This window comes from Zootoca vivipara, chromosome 9, assembly GCF_965207765.1.
Source record: "Zootoca vivipara chromosome 9, rZooViv2.hap1.1, whole genome shotgun sequence".
NCBI classification, from domain to species: Eukaryota; Metazoa; Chordata; class Lepidosauria; order Squamata; family Lacertidae; genus Zootoca; species Zootoca vivipara.
The window spans coordinates 55275797-55291264 of record NC_142592.1 but is presented as its reverse complement, the minus strand read 5'-3'; the positions used below and the strand labels follow the sequence as shown (position 1 = coordinate 55291264).

The window sequence follows — 15468 nt, the reverse complement described above, 5'->3', positions numbered from 1 at the left end:
AATCAACCAACGTCATCCTCGCGCCGTGAATTCTGTAGTGCAGGGGCGGCTGGGCTGGCGAAATCGTTCTTAAAGCGTCTGCGCAGATGAAACTTTTGTGGGAGACTCTTTCCCTGGCTTTTTAACTTGTTCTTCCGCTCATGCGCTTTAAGCGGCTGATGCATGACTGCAGCCCGGGAAAACAGGGCGGAAGGGGAGGATGGACGAGTAAACCATGACATCTAGAGCAGATCGATACCGAGCTTGCTTGCATTTATAGGACTAACCTCATAATGAGTTTACCTGGCGAGGACAGTAATATTGGAGATGCTTGGGGAGAAATTAAGGCTGCAGTCCTGTTGTCCTATACTCACTTGGGATTAAGTCCCGTTGAAGTTAATGTGGCCTACTTCTGAGTACTGTATAGGCTTGTGCTTGGCTGGGACTGTACCCCAGTGAACACCGTGGGGCTTACTTATGGGTATACAGTACATTGACAGGATTGCATTGTTTATCTACTTTTTAATTAGTGTTCGAGTCTGACCAGATCTAAGAGAAACAGCTACTTGGGCCAGCATGCTCAAAATGCAGTGTGCAATGCTGGTGCTGCTTCTCCCCTGGGCTGGCTGCTTGGTTTGGTGCTAGTAGGTACTGGACTGAGACAAGCAGCTCCTTGAAGCAACAGCTCCTTGTGCCATTGTGCCCATCAAAGGGTGTGCAAAGCTGCAGTAGCTGCCTCCTTTGTCTCCTCAAACTGCCTGGCTATGGTCGCCCAGTTTAGCACAGCAAAGGTGCAGCTCCCTGGCCAGCATGCCCAACAAAAGCAGCTTGCAGTGGTGCCAGACAGGCCCGTGCAGAGGGCAGGGGGTAGCTGGGTACATTTGGCCTGAGCTTTGGAGGGCTATGCTGGCTTGGGGCCTCCACCAGAGGCTGCTGGACTTACACTGTCTTGCCAAGAATGCCCTGTGCCTCCCAGCCGACCGGGGACTTAATGGGTGAAACGGCCATGGGTGAAGCACCCATGCCTGTGGACCTGCATTACTGCATACTAGTGCCCCTGCCTCAGTGGCACATCTTATGAAAAAGACTCCTTCCCTGGGCCTCAGGCAAGCTTTGCATGGGCCTGGTGCCAGAAGTTTCTTCATGCTCTGTGGACTGGCTGCTTAGTTTAGTGAAGGCACACAAACACAGCTCTGGTTTTCCTGGAAGTTCAGAGTTTTCTTTTTTAAAAGGAGGTTGGCCAGAACAATGCCTGGGCAGTATACTGGACAGTAGCATATTACATGTTGGCAATGAGACCTTGTGGAAGCGTGAGCCCTCAGCAATTTACTAGCCATGCAGACCCCTGGTGCCAGCCCTGCTGTAGCCATGGTATATGTTTAGAGCCTAAGTTGCATGAAAATGGAGTTTCACATTATCCAAAAATACAGAGATAATCTTGCTTTATTTTCCACTCAACAAAAATTCAGCCACAGTAGGGCAATTTGTATGAAGTGTCTAATATGACCCTGGCAAACAGGAAAGGAGGCATTTTCCACCCCAAGATGGGAAAGCCACTGTGTTATGACAAATGAGCTGGCATCTGGGCCTAATTCTCCATTGAAAAGGCCTGTTTCATATGTTATGTTTCTAGTGCATATATACAGAGCACATGTTAAATCTCGGGGAGGGGGGGAATACTGTAAATGTGTGCTTAGAAAAATGCATGCGGTGATTTAAAAGACACGTACATACCAGAAAGCCAGTGTTCAGTTGGTGCTTTAAAATCACATTTCATCACCTGTAACATTTGAAAGAGCCCCCAATTTTGTCTGTCTGCTTATGCTTTGCACTAATTCGCTTAGGTGGTTTTTATTCTATCTTTAAAATTATGCATTTTAATTGATTTTAGGAAAAGACTGATGTGGAAGGAACACTGTTTGTTTACACAAGGTGGGAATTTTATTAATTTTAATATCAGTGTTTTAAATTCACGCCATTCTCATACTACAAAAAAGAAGCACAGAAAAGTGATACCATTGACTGGATCAAGAGGTACAAGTTTTTGAATTGCATGAAACTCTTCATCACTTATGAAGGTTGAAAACTTATTGGAAATTAAAGATACTTGGTCTGATGTTAACATGATAAGTGTAGAATTTTTTTTCTTTTTAAATACTGCTGATTGATGAACCTTGATGAAGGGAGTGACTCCCCATACATTTCTCCTAAGATAATATGCCAGTGAAAAACTTATAACAAGGTGTAAGGAGGAGGTTTCTGTGCAGACTAAGCAAAGTATCAGGCAAATATTTCCGATGTCAAAGTTTTATGATACCGCACCCTCTTTTAAACTTATTAGATCTTCCTTACAAATAATATTTAGAACTTTGGATTTCCTATATTTTGGAAAAAAAATTGAACTAAATAATAATAACAATAATAACAATGTGAAACACAATCTTGCTACTAATAGTACGGTAGTAGTAAATTGTAATTGTTTAGGGTTGTAAAATTGTAATTGTTTAGGGCTGAAAACACTGTAAGGAAGGTCAGTACAGTTGTACCTTGGTTTTTGAACAGCTTAGTTCTTGAACGTTTTGGCTCCCTAATGCTGCAAACCCAGAAGTGACTGTTCTGATTTGCGAACTATTTTTGGAAGCCGAACAGCCAATGGGACTTCCACAGCTTCCAGTTGGCTGCAGGAACTTCCTGCAGCCAATCAGAAGCTGCGCTTTGGTTTCCGGACATTTTGGAAGTCAAACAGACTTTATTGTGTTGTTATTCTCGTATACAGTGGGACCTCGGTTTATGAACACCTCAGTTTACGAATTTTCGGTTTACAAACGCCGCGGACCCATCTGGAACGGATTAATTCACTTTCCATTACTTTCAATGGGAAAGTTCACTTCAGTTTGTGAACCCTTCAGTTTATGAACAGACTTCCGGAACCAATTACACCCATGCTTCGGGTTTAGTACGCTTCAGGTTGAGTACTCCGCGGACCCGTCTGGAACGGATTAATCCACTTTTCATTACTTTCAATGGGAAAGTTCGCTTCAGTTTATGAACGCTTCAGTTTATGAACAGACTTCCGGAACCAATTGTGTTCATAAACCGAGGTACCACTGTAGTCTAAAGGCAGTTGAGACCAAGAAAATAGTGGCTTGCCTAAAGAGTAATACCTGGCAAGTTGATTCCAGAGATTTGAACCAAAGATTTTCCAGTTCAAATTCATACATTCCACAATTCAGACTCTTAAAAACCACTTCAGAGTGTTAAAAAGTAAAATGAGGAACAGAGATGAGAGAGTATGCATCTATTTCTGGAAATCTTTTTATAAAGACAGTTTTATTTATAACCTGCTGGTGCTGCAAGTTAGGGGAGAAATAAGTGTGTTTTTTTAAATGTTGAAAGTAAGCCTTCTGTTGGGAATAAAAGTAAAATGAACTGAACAAACTAATCTGATAATTCTCTGATTATCATCATGTTTGCTGCTTTCTATCACTTCCACCCTTTGTTTCATTTTCTGTTACCTCCCTTCCTGTAATGCACATTCCTAGTGGCTTCAGGGTACAGAGACATCCTTGGAAGCCTACCAAACTTGGAATGTCTCCCACACATTAAGCCAGTGTCTTTTCACTGGTATCAAACACAGTTCAAAATTGGAATGTTCCACATGTACCCATTTTAATAACCATGTGTTGAAAAGGTTAAAAAAAGGCAAAGGTTTAAAATGGGAATGAAGGCCCTCTGTGTAGTGAATTTCCTTAGTGTGCCCATTCTTGCTTCATCATAAAAAGGAAGTTATAATGTGCAATTAGTCCAACTAATAGGACACTGTTAAGGTGGAGCAGGCCTCTGATGGTTAAAGTGTACGCTTGGGCACAATGCTTTGTATGCACAAGAGATTCAGATATTTTAAAAAACTGTTCTTTCATATATTAGTTTTTAACTAGCTGAGCTCTTGTTAGGAGCACTGTTGTTTAGCCCTCACAAACTGTATCTTTTGTATTTAAATAATAATAAGGTAACTGCAGGTAAACTGCAGAAGCAGTGAATTAAAATAAGATCTGTAAATTTCTAAAGTAGTAGAGGAGGATATTGATTATAACAGTGAGAGGTTGCCATTCTAAGAGGTAGAGGTGTCTGACCTGTACTGAAGTTTGTAAAAAAATAAAAATGCTGCCCCCCCCCAAAGCCAAGCCTTTTCTTAGGCTTTCAGTTACTTTAGTAAAAAATATAGCCATACTTGTAGAACAAAGTGTTTTAAAATATAATTTCATTCAGTTATTTTTCATTGACTGTGGAGGGCTTTATTTCTGATCGTTTTTCAGATCAGCTTCACCGAAGTATGGATTCACTATTATGAATAGGCTGAGTATGGAAAATCGGACAGAACCCATAACTAAAGATCTGGATTTCCAGTTACAGGACCCTTTTCTGCTTTACAGAAATGCCAGATGTGAGTAACAGTTTCGTGCATTGACTAAACTCATTCTTGGGGTTGAAGTATGCTTCTTCCAAGCTGCTTCTTGAAAATCTCTGAAAATTTTCAAAACTTTAAAAAGTAGTTTTAAAGTTTCTTACTTTTCAAGAAAGCAGTTGAAAATCCTGGATTGGCTGCACTAGTGAGTTCTCTAAGGGAAACTCCGTATCCAGCTATTCCTTGAAGAGGCTTGCAAAGAGTCGACCAGTGGCACTTCAAAGCACTGCAGAGGGTTATTTGCAAGCACCCAGGATGGTGCTTTGATGTCCTGACTTTTCCTAGGACTTCAAAGTGCTCCATCATTTGACGTCATTGTGATGTCAGGTGATTGCTGTGAGAGATAGAGTATATAAGGATATGGCCTGCAGCCAGATCCAGTTCTCCACTCCTGTTGTATAGCAAGTTCCTGGGTTCTCTAGCACAAGCAAGAAATGGGTATGTTCATACAGGTGGGCTCAATAACTCCCATTAAGATATGTGATAAGCTCATGTGTATAGCAGCAAGGGCTTAATCAGTGCTGCTGATATCTTTCTAGTGGTCTCAGTTTATAGGTATTTGTTTGAAGGATTTTTACTCTGCTCTTCAGCTGAAAAAGGTTCCCATTTGTCCTGAAGGATGACTGTGTTGCCTTGGCTGCCTTCTAACACTGACGAAGCTGGATGCCTTAGGCTGCTGATTTTAAATGTCACAAAAGGGTATCAAATTGTTAGTTATTCTAATTACTATTATTATTATTATCAGTAGTAGTAGTAGTAGTCACGTATTTTTACTGCCAGGAAAAGGTTCTAATGGGATTTTCTGCCTCGGGTGCCAAAATAACTTTGCTGGCCTTGGGTACTAGGCCCTCTGACTTGTCGGGGTGTGTGGGGTGCAATTTATTCCTTCTGAGGGAGGAAAATGTCTTGAGCCAGCCTTTATCGTGGCAATGAAATTTCGTTAGTCCACCAGCCATGTGTCTATCCATCAACCCAACCTACAGAATAGTCTGCATGAGTCATGAGCAGGCTTGCCAAAATAATGAGACAAGTGCTAGTTTAGAACTCCATGGTGGGAAAAACAGTGACAGGGGCATTGGGACAGAGAAGAAGCAGGGAGTGGAAAGAGTAAATACTCCCCCCCCCCTGCTTCAAATTTCCCTGTCCCATGCCTGCCTGCCTGCCTGCCTGACTTAATGTGGCATTAGGGCTCGTTTAAACAACATTTGCATGTAATTTGTAGTTAGTAGCTCTTTATGTAACACTAGCATCTAGCAACCCTGAACAGCTTGTAGTTCTGTTGTGCTTTCACAAATGCATATTAATAAACAATCCATCTGCCTAAGAGATTACAGCATTCTCTAGGTTTTAAATACAAAATTAGACTCATACGCATAACAAACACTTGAAGAGGATGAGAAAAGCTGAGTTGTTTTCTGTTGTGTTTGTACACATATGGGTTATCCACACCATATAGTGATATCAAGGACTGATTTTTCTCTTCCAGTTTACATGTTGGCCTTGAGGAAATGTTGTATCCCAATAACTCTTTAGAAAGCAGGGATTCTGTACACTTGGGAATAGGAGCACTTTTGGACATGGGACCAATGCAGAGGCAATCTTTATGCTCCCTCTTTCCCATAGTTGAATGCCCGTGGGAATGCATGATTTGCCCTCCACAAATCTTCTCTCCTCTCTTGAGCACAAATGCTACCCTTCCTCTTAATCATGGTTAAAGGAATTAAGCACTAATCATAAACAGGGATCAGCCTGGATCTGAAACCATACAGCGAAGGCAGTAATATAAATAAGCCCATAAGTTACTAAGCTGTTGCAGCTGGCAGTAGCAGACAGCATGGTGGAACAGCACTTCTCATCCAACCTGTCAGTTGCATTGCTGCTGCTTACAGGAAGTAGAGGGGGAAGGACAAGGTCCATTGTTGGAGACAAATCTTGCATTCCTGCTGGTGAATTTGCAACACACTGAACTGGCTTCCACCTCGTCTCCTCCCTCTCTACCTCCCTGTAAGCATTGGTGATGTGACCAACTGGAGGTCGAGTCAGTGACCATAACCATGCTGACCTCTACTGATGAAGAGTTCTGCCCCACTTGCAATAGCTTGATGTGTGTATTAAAGGGTAGTGTTTAAATACAAGGCTGATCGATTGATTGATTTATAGTAGTAGACAGCATATTAAAAGAGCATATTAAAACTATTCAGCAAAATAAAGTGAGATGCCTTAGGTCAATTAGTGAGCAAAATAATATAAGACAGCAACATTGTATCACAGGAGGGCCAGAGAAAATCCTCCTCCAAAGTTAGAGGATTAAAGGAATACTGTCACCAATTCTCTCTCGCAGTCTTAGTGGGTAGAAACCTGACATGCAATGAGAAATAAAAAATAAAGCTTGTGTTCCCAAACTAAAATAACACAGAGTGCTCTTGACACCACCCCATGCTATCTATTAGTATCACAACACAGACTATTAACTTTCCGCACTGCTTCCTGTCCCAGCCATCCCACATTTAAATAGCAAAAGGGAAAAGAGAGAAGTTTGTGCCTCTCTTTGTGTTTAGGGAAGCCTGCTTAACCTTCGTCTCCTCTTTACATCATGCCAGTGGCTATTGCAGCACTGTTCCTTCCTATGCTGCTGGACTAATGTGAGGATCCCTGGGCCACATCAGAAGAGCTTGTTTTGCACCTCCTCCCCATGCTAGTGTTATCCCAGATTCCAAAGAGTGCAGCTGCTTATGGTGTTTCCTCCCTCACCCCTTTCTATGCAATGCTGGGCTTTGCCTGAAAGCCAAAGGCCATAATGCCTCCATCACAAGCAAATTTATAAGGTAGTAACACCAATAGTTGAGAGCGATTGGGAAGGAAGGAACAGGGGCGTAGCCAGGATGAAAATTAGGGGGGCCAAGGGGTGGGGGAGGGGCCATAGTGGGGCAAGGAAAGCTCCCTTCTCCCTTGCCAGCTTTTGCTCCACCCGCCCCGGTGATCGCGGGGGGGGGAGGGGATCGGAGCAGCTTGATTTCGGGCTGCTCCGACCCCCTCCTGCCCCTCGTCGAACGGCAGGGGCGAGGGGGCGCCAGGATCAGCCCGAAATTGGGCTGCTCCGACGCCCTCCTCCCCCTCCGCAATCGGCAGGGGCGAGGGGGCGCCAAGATCAGCCCAAAACTGGGCTGCTCCGATCCCCTCCTCCCCCTCTGCGATCGCCGGGGCGGGTGGAGGGAAAGCCCCAGAGCCGCGCAAAGCGGTTGCCTGGCTTTCCCTCTGCCCGCCCCACAGCCAGCAAGGGAGAAAGGAGACGTCCCTTCTCCCTGGCTGGCTGTGGGGTGGGCGGAGGGAAAGCCAGCCAACCGCTTTGCGCGGCTCTGGGGCTTTCCCTCCACCCGCCCCACAGCCAGCCAGGGAGAAGGGAGACGGCACCGGGCAGGCAGCGGGGCAGGCTGGCCAGCGGCCCTGCTTCTAGGGGCGGGCAACTGCCCCCTCATGCCCCCCTGCCTACGCCCATGGGAAGGAGGAATAATGTTTGCCAGCTTTGTAAAACAAGCCCTCAAAAGTTACTAGGCTGCAAACATTTTTACAAGTGTGCTGTGGGGCTAACAGAGGCGGAAGAGAGAGACACATTTTTGCTGCCCTCTTTCAGCTGCCTGTTTCGTTTCACACTAAACACAGAGGAAGGACAGAAGGCTCCATTGCTCCTTTCCCAGTCTGCTCACTTCCTTGTGTGGAATTCCTGGTTGCCGATGGCTACCGAACTGATTCTTAAATGCAGGGCTGGGCTAAGGCATGTGAGACTTGGCTCAAATTAAGCTCTTATCTGCATAGCTTGACATTACTGTTGTTCTGACTTAGTGTGCACATGTACTGTTGCCATGGATAATCTTGGTGTCTTTTTCTGGAGCATGCAATATCAAGGCTGAGAACAAAATTACTGCTACAGTTGTTGAAGAACAAGAAGTAAAAAAATCATTCTTCTCCTTGTTCTGTAAAAAGCATTCATTTCTGTTCCTCTTGCTTGTCATCCGGGTAGGAACCCTGGACATTATGACACCCTTAACCATCCAACATAAGCAGTGGTTTTTGTCTACCATGTTGTCATCTGTTCCTCTCAAATCTTCAGTCTTCTCTAGATTTCGTTAGACTATGAATAGTTGTTATAGCAAGTCTCAGTATAAAAAATTAGGAAACAAAATGTTTTGAAGTAAAAGTGTGATCCATCTGAGCTGAACTACTTTTTAAAGTCCCATATGATTTCAGTAGGACAAAACTAGCCATGCATTGAACTACCCCCCTGAGATCAACGGGACTTGATTTTAGCTCAAAGTACCCTGGGTGCAAAATGTGGTTGATAATTGACCCTGTTCACTTCTCCATATCCATTGGATACTTGCTAAAATAGGCTGACTATTCTAGTTCATCCTCCCAACTTGCTAAAATATGCTGATTATTCTAGTTTATCCTCACATAATGGCCCAGTTCAAAATATATTATCTCAGCTCCTTTGCTCCTCCCTTCGTGACATGAACCAGGAAGCATCTAATTAACTACAGTTTTCATTTTTGTCTAAACCAGGGGTTGTCATCCTAGTCCCTACCACCCACTAGTGGGCATTTCAGGATTCTAGCTAGGAGGTAGGGGGTTCTACAGCACAAGCTGAATCCTCCTTCCATCAAGCACTGGTGGGCGGTAAGGAAATTTTACCATCAAGAAAGATGCATTAGTGGGCGGTGGGTATAAAAAGGTTGACTACCCCTCTTCTAAACTATGGCTGCCAGCTGTGTCGGAACTCTAAATTTCCAGCTTTGGAACAAGCTGGGGTCTATGGTTGAGGATGCTAACTTATTCCAAAGCTGGCAACCATAGTTTCCCAGTATGGATGAAACAAGAAATTGTGGTTAATTGCAGACTTTCTGGGTAGATGGTTGGCACTGTGAAGGAGTGAAGGAGCTGTTTGCATGGGCAAAAGGCTTGTTCATATCTTGTCTTAATAAGCCACAATATGATGGTCCAAACACAACTTTGCTTTTAAATACTTAAAATAATTGTTTGCTATTTTTCTTAAACTGGATGCTTTCCCCTCCCCACCCCTCCAATTCAAAAGTGCTGTAGTTCTATTCTAGGGGTAAATACACTTCATAACCTCAGCTGTAATCAGGCATAGATTCAATAATAGTTATTTGCTTGGACTAGCTAACTATAGCCTAGAAGCAAAATTAGTGCTTACTGTAAGAAAATTACCTCTTTATGCCCTTCCATTAAATTTGCTAGTACTTTATATTCTTCAAATAACAATTTTTCTGTTGTATATGATTTTGAATAAGATATTTTTGTATACATTTTAGCCTTGGTTAAACTATTCTGTGTAATATAATAATGAGCATTTGGTATATTCAAGCATAATTCTAGCAATAACAGAACTTTGAAAGTCAAGTAGGAGGACTAAACAACTAAATGAAACCCTTTGAAGTGTGCTGATAACTTCAACTTTGCTTCTAAGGCAGTATTTGAAGTCGGTTTGGTTTCATTATATATGTGTAGCTGTAGGTATCAAATGAAACGGAGATCTGTTAGTAAGGCAAGGGGCAGAACTTTTGCTGGTAAAATACTTCCATGCTGTAAAGAGAAGTATTATAGTGCGGGTTACTAATATATAATTTCCCTGAACAGGAACTTTACTTCAACTGTGTTTTGCAAACAATTATATATTGTTACAGTAGGCTATCACAGAACTGTAAGTTGAAAAGTTCCAAAAGGTCTTCTAAATTAGTGGCTTACATATTCAGTAAAAATTACATTATGGGTCTTATGGGCAGAAATAAACTGAGATGACATTGCAGGGCAAATTGAATAATGTGACATCAAACTGTTACAACAGTGTGCCCAGCCTTTTCTATTATGCAGGTCTAAAAACCACAGTTTTACTACTTGTTGGTCTGACAGCGAATATTTTCCCCTGATATAGAAACATTGATTTATAAATCTGTGCTTTTAGAGAAGGGAGACCTATTTCAGTTTTAAGTCATGCACCAGGTGTACTAAGTATTTTTATGTATAGGCCATCATATGTCATATCTTATTTCATACGGTGGCTTGCCACTTGAAGAACCTCCTGATAATCTTCTGAGGAGCCTCTTTTCCCCTAGAACACAAATTTAAAGCTGCTGGTATAGAACCACTTTCCTGCTCTGCGGTAGAACTGTATACAAAGCAAACAATATCCACATTATACTCATTGCCTATAGATTTCTTGGTACTCTAGTACAAGTATTCTGCATTGGATTTCTTATCTAAACTTTCAGCACATTTTGAACTCGGCTACCAGCAATTGTTGGAGAACCATTGATACATCGTTCTGATACACCAAAAATACCAATTCATTACAGTATCCATCTTCATTAATATTCAGTATTGTATCAGAGCAAAACTATGTCATGTGAGAATGAAGTGCCTAAGATAACAATGCTATGCAGATTGTCAACGGCTGGTACTGATTTTGCAATGGTTCTCCACTCTCGGAATTTGAGGGGTGGTATGATGGGCACTTTTTGAGTTTTCTGCTAGTATGGATGGTTCCAAATTCATAAAAAGACCAATGCAGTACACTGTACAGTACCAGAGGTTCCTTTTCTGGATTTCAAAACATAGTACAGTTTAGTCTGGACATATTTTGTTGAGAAAATATGGCCAACTGTGGAAATGTTGGACATCTCTTTGAGATAAGATAGGCCTTTCCATGTAGACTGAACAGTTTTATTTGAAAAAGGAGACATTTGAAGTGGCTTACTATTCTTGTTCCATACTGTTATTATATACCCATTATGAGAGGTTCTGTATTCTGATTTTGTGCAAACATTTAAAAGTAATCAAAATTATATGTGACCATGTACTGAGTAATTTTGAAAAATGAGAAATTAGAAAACAAAAATCTCTGACACAGTGAACATTTGGAAACCAGTCTTGTTATCACAGTTTTAAGAAGCTAGACATCAGTTCTCTGCCAAATTATTTAGGCTTATTTCTTTCTGAAACTGCCTGTCTCTAAGTACTCTGTGAATTCTCAGTTCTAAAGACCTTTCTTGTAAATTTAGAAATAGAATTTTACAATATCTCACCTGCAGATACCAAAATATTCACTCTATTTTTTCAGATATCATAAAATACAGTTATCTTTTCATTGAGTTTTGTATATCATGTTGCTATGGGTCCTTACCTCCAGGTGTGATGTAGAAGCAACTGAGTTGGGTTTCATGGACCATCTTGCCAGTATACTTCACTCCAGGCTCCCCTGGGTGGTGCGTAGGAAGTGGACGATAAGCTGTAGTTGCTTGCCGAACAATGGTTTGAAACATCCTGTTCTTCAAAATGAATTTTCACAGTCCAAACGGATAGATGGAAAAAGTGAACTCTTTGCGTGGCAGTGACAATTTCATTAGAAGTATTCAAACCTAGTAGCTGGAAAATTTGCAAAAATTGTACATTTTTGTTAAAACTCCCAAAGGCAGACCGAAGGAAACCACTTTACAATCTAAGTGATATCTCGTGTCTTGCTCCTTGCTTTTTTCAGTTCTTCCCAATCTTTTTCTTGAGGTCTGTGCCTTGTGCTTGCTTAAAATCCTTCTCCTCTGTTAGTTTTACAGGGAAAACTTGGACTGAGAAGTGAGGATAATGGGCTCCATCTGCCTGTCAGTTCATCACCTCCCTGAGTCATAGAGGTCTCTGGTTTTCATACATCACCACCACTGGCTCTGATAACGTACCCTTGTATTTGGAGGAATATGTCTTTCTAAAGGGGTTCTTGGACTTTCTGGACTTCACCCAGAGAGAAATTTTCATCAAATGAGTGAATTACATATTTTTTTAATTGAGAACCAGGCCAATAGACTTACAAAACGGTGATACACACGAATCTTATGCAATGCAAGTTTGATGCATATTTTGCAGTGCGTGTCTAGATCCTTTCATCTATATGCAATGTGATAAAGTGCCTGTTTCAGTGCCAGCCCTGAAAACTAGCCTTCTAACATTTTTCAGCAATTAAAAAATAACTCCCTGATAACATCTCCTTAAAAGGAAAGGAATGCGGTTTACTCCATAAGTATGCAACCTTTCCAATGAAATTAATCAGAGATTGCAAATGGCTCCACAGACTGTTGGGTGAATAAGCTTGTTTTTGCGTCCAGGATTGTACATCATTCAGGGGCAGCATGCTTTAAATGATGGTGTTGCCTTAACTTTATATTCAGATACTAGGCATGTGGTTAGTAGTCTGTCCCAGCCAGGAGACTGCCCTGTTGTAAACATGCATTCCTTACTGGGTCACACAGTGCTCAAGATACCGTTGAAAACCCCACTCACTTCTATCTGTATTGCTTTCATCTAAAGTGCTACTTTGCATTTCTGAGCCTGCAATCCTGTGGCATTTGAGCCATTTTTATTTTTTAAATGAAAGCAGGACACTGTTAAGGGAACATAAACACCATTATAGGATTATAAATCCCTTTTCTTCCAAGCAGAAGTTAACTACCAATTTCTTGAGCTAAGGAGAGATATCCACTCTTGCTAATAAATCTCATCCAATCCATAACTTGTCACAAGAAATGGATTTAATTTGTTTTGAGGCATCTAGTTTAGGCAATCATTTTTGGATTGTGATATTTAAGTATGTAACAACTCTTCCCCGTATAACACATGTGCAGGTACCACCAGATTCAGTAAACACATGCATAAGTGTGGTGTCATATGGGAGTCCTAATGTGAAATAGAAGTGAAGTGTGCCGCACTGGTGAACTTAACACTCCTACCGTGTTTCCCCTTTTTTAAGACACCGTCTTATAACTTTTTTTCCTCAAAAAAACACAAGGTGTCTTATTTTCAGGGGATGTCTTAATTTTTATTAGGTTTTTATTACAGTCCGGTACCTTACTGGCTCAGGGTGCTGCCATCCATCCCATCGCTAACATGGGAGCTGAGGGGCACGAAATCGAGGCGGGAGAGCGGGGGGGGGAAGAGATGAGAGAGACGCGAAGCAGGTCGTCTGAAAGATGCCTGTGTACGCCCTGTCCCGTGAGGGGGAAATGAGACCCTTGTCCACACCTTGTCCACACCACCGAAACACGCATTCATAAGGGGCGGCAGCTCGAGGAGCTAAACTTCCTTTCCCGCTTGAGCGCGCACGGAGGCGGGCGAGGGTGCGCGCAGGGACCCCCTTTGGGATTCCTCTGCGCCCTTAAACTCAGGAGGTCAAGTAGCCAGCCAGCCAGCCCCCGCGCGCGCGCTACATCTCTGAGGAAACACGCTTTTTTTACACTGATACACTGAAGTCCCGCGGAGTTGCCCCAGGAGGAGGCGCCGGCGGTGGCACCCTGACTCCAGAGGGAACGGGGCGAGTTCGTCGTGGCCCACCCGACGAGCACCCCCGTGGGTTTTTTGGGCAAAGCGCCTCCCCACCCCGAGCCGTTTTCATTAGCGGGCGGAGCAAGGTGGGTGTTCCCTCGCTTGCTCCTCGCCGCCCTTCTCCCTCCAGGCATTGGCGAGGCCGCCTGTCAATCAGCCGCCAACTCGCCCGCGGAAGGGGCCAGCAGTGCTCCCTCCGCCGTCCATCGCACGGGCCTTGGCCCATGCAGCCCATGACGTTCTGGTGGCACAGTAGGGGCCAGGAGCGCTCCCGCCACCATCTGTCGCCCCGGTGGCGCGGAAGGGCCTGCAGGCCTCCCGCCGCCGCTCTGCCTCGGCGCGGAATGGGCCAGCAGCGCTCCCGTCGCCATTCGTCGCCCCGGCGGCGCGGAAGGGCCCGCGGGACTCCCACCGCCGCTCAGCTTTGGGCCATGCAGCCCACTACGCTCCGGCGGCACGGAAGGGGCTAGCAGGCCTCCTGACACCAAGGGGTTTCCCCATCCAGGCGCTCCGCCGGAGTGGAAAAAAGTCCTGGGAAGAGGGGGGGGTCCTCCTAGCGCGGCTTGCCTGGCGACGCGCTCAATTCATGCACCCCACTCCCACCTGGTCTCAAGCCTCTCTGAGGCTCTAAAGGAAAGCAACAAGGTATGCCTTATTTTCGGGGTATGTCTTAAATTTCGCAAATACTTAAAACTCCTGCCATGGCTTACTTTATGACTACGTCTTAAAAAAGGGGAAACACGGTAGAAGGAAAATGAAGAGCAAGCAGTTCAAAATGTATTCTTTTCTAATCCATTTAAATAAAGGAGGAATTGAGAACTTGTGCCATAAGGAGATGGCAGGTATATTTGGCCTATACTACTGCACTCTAGTCTGCACTTCAGGCAATACCAATGAGATGGAAACATGGAAGGTGCCTAAAGAAGCCAGGGTGGCTATCTAAAGAACTTTCAACTGAGTTAAGATTTAAAAGGGATATGTACAAAAAATGGAAAAAGGGGGAAATCACCAGAGAGGAATTCAAACATATAGCCAGCACATGTAGAGACAAAGTCAGAAAAGCTAAAGCACAGAATGAACTCAGGCTCGCTAGAGAGGTTAAAAGCAACAAAAAGGGCTTTTATGGATATGTCCGTAGCAAAAGGAAGAAAAAGGAAACAGTGGGGTCACTTAGAGGAGAAGATGGTGAAATGTGAACAGGGGACAGAGAAAGGGCGGAACTCCTCAATGCCTCCTTTGCCTCAGTCTTCTCCAAAAAAGAAAACAATGCCCGACCTGAAGAATATGGAGCAGATGATTCAGCAGCGGAAACACAGCCCAGAATAAGTAAGGAGGTAGTACAAGAATACTTGGCTAGTTTAGATGTATTCAAGTCTCCAGGGCCAGATGAACTACATCCAAGAGTATTAAAAGAACTGGCAGAGGTGATTTCAGAACCACTGGCAATAATCTTTGAAAATTCCTGGAGAACAGGCGAAGTTCCAGCAGACTGGAGGAGGGCAAATGTTGTCCCTATTTTCAAAAAGGGGGAAAGAGAGGACCCAAACAATTACCGCCCAGTCAGCCTGACATCAATACCAGGAAAGATTCTAGAGCAGATCATTAAGCAAACGGTCTGTGAGCACCTAGAAAGGAATGCTGTG

The 15468-nt window shown here is 43.5% G+C and overlaps 2 protein-coding genes across 27 annotated transcripts in view; one reads left to right on the top strand and one right to left on the bottom strand.

Annotated features, from left to right (window-relative positions):
* The window catches only part of CACNA1C (calcium voltage-gated channel subunit alpha1 C), a 541815-nt gene extending 529906 nt beyond the window's left edge, over positions 1-11909 (bottom strand). For all 23 annotated transcript variants that reach the window (XM_088676810.1, XM_088676812.1, XM_060279995.2 and 20 more), the window contains exon 1: positions 11643-11909. In XM_088676810.1, coding sequence (XP_088532936.1) covers positions 11643-11781 — 139 coding nt within the window. In that variant the 5' untranslated portion in view covers positions 11782-11909. The remainder of the gene's footprint in view (positions 1-11642) is intronic.
* DCP1B (decapping mRNA 1B) overlaps positions 1-15468 on the top strand; it is a 43786-nt gene that overhangs the window by 1959 nt on the left and 26359 nt on the right. For 2 of the 4 annotated variants that reach the window (XR_015951755.1, XM_035127339.3), the window contains exons 2-3: positions 1871-1911; positions 4296-4423. Coding sequence is in view for 3 of the 4 variants with exons in the window: in XM_035127339.3 (XP_034983230.3) it covers positions 1871-1911; positions 4296-4423 (169 nt within the window). In the remaining variant the exon portion in view is untranslated. Of the gene's footprint in view, positions 1-1239; positions 1351-1870; positions 1912-4295; positions 4424-15468 lie in introns of those variants that run through there. The other 2 variants (XM_088676829.1, XM_088676830.1) reach the window with 2 other exon arrangements.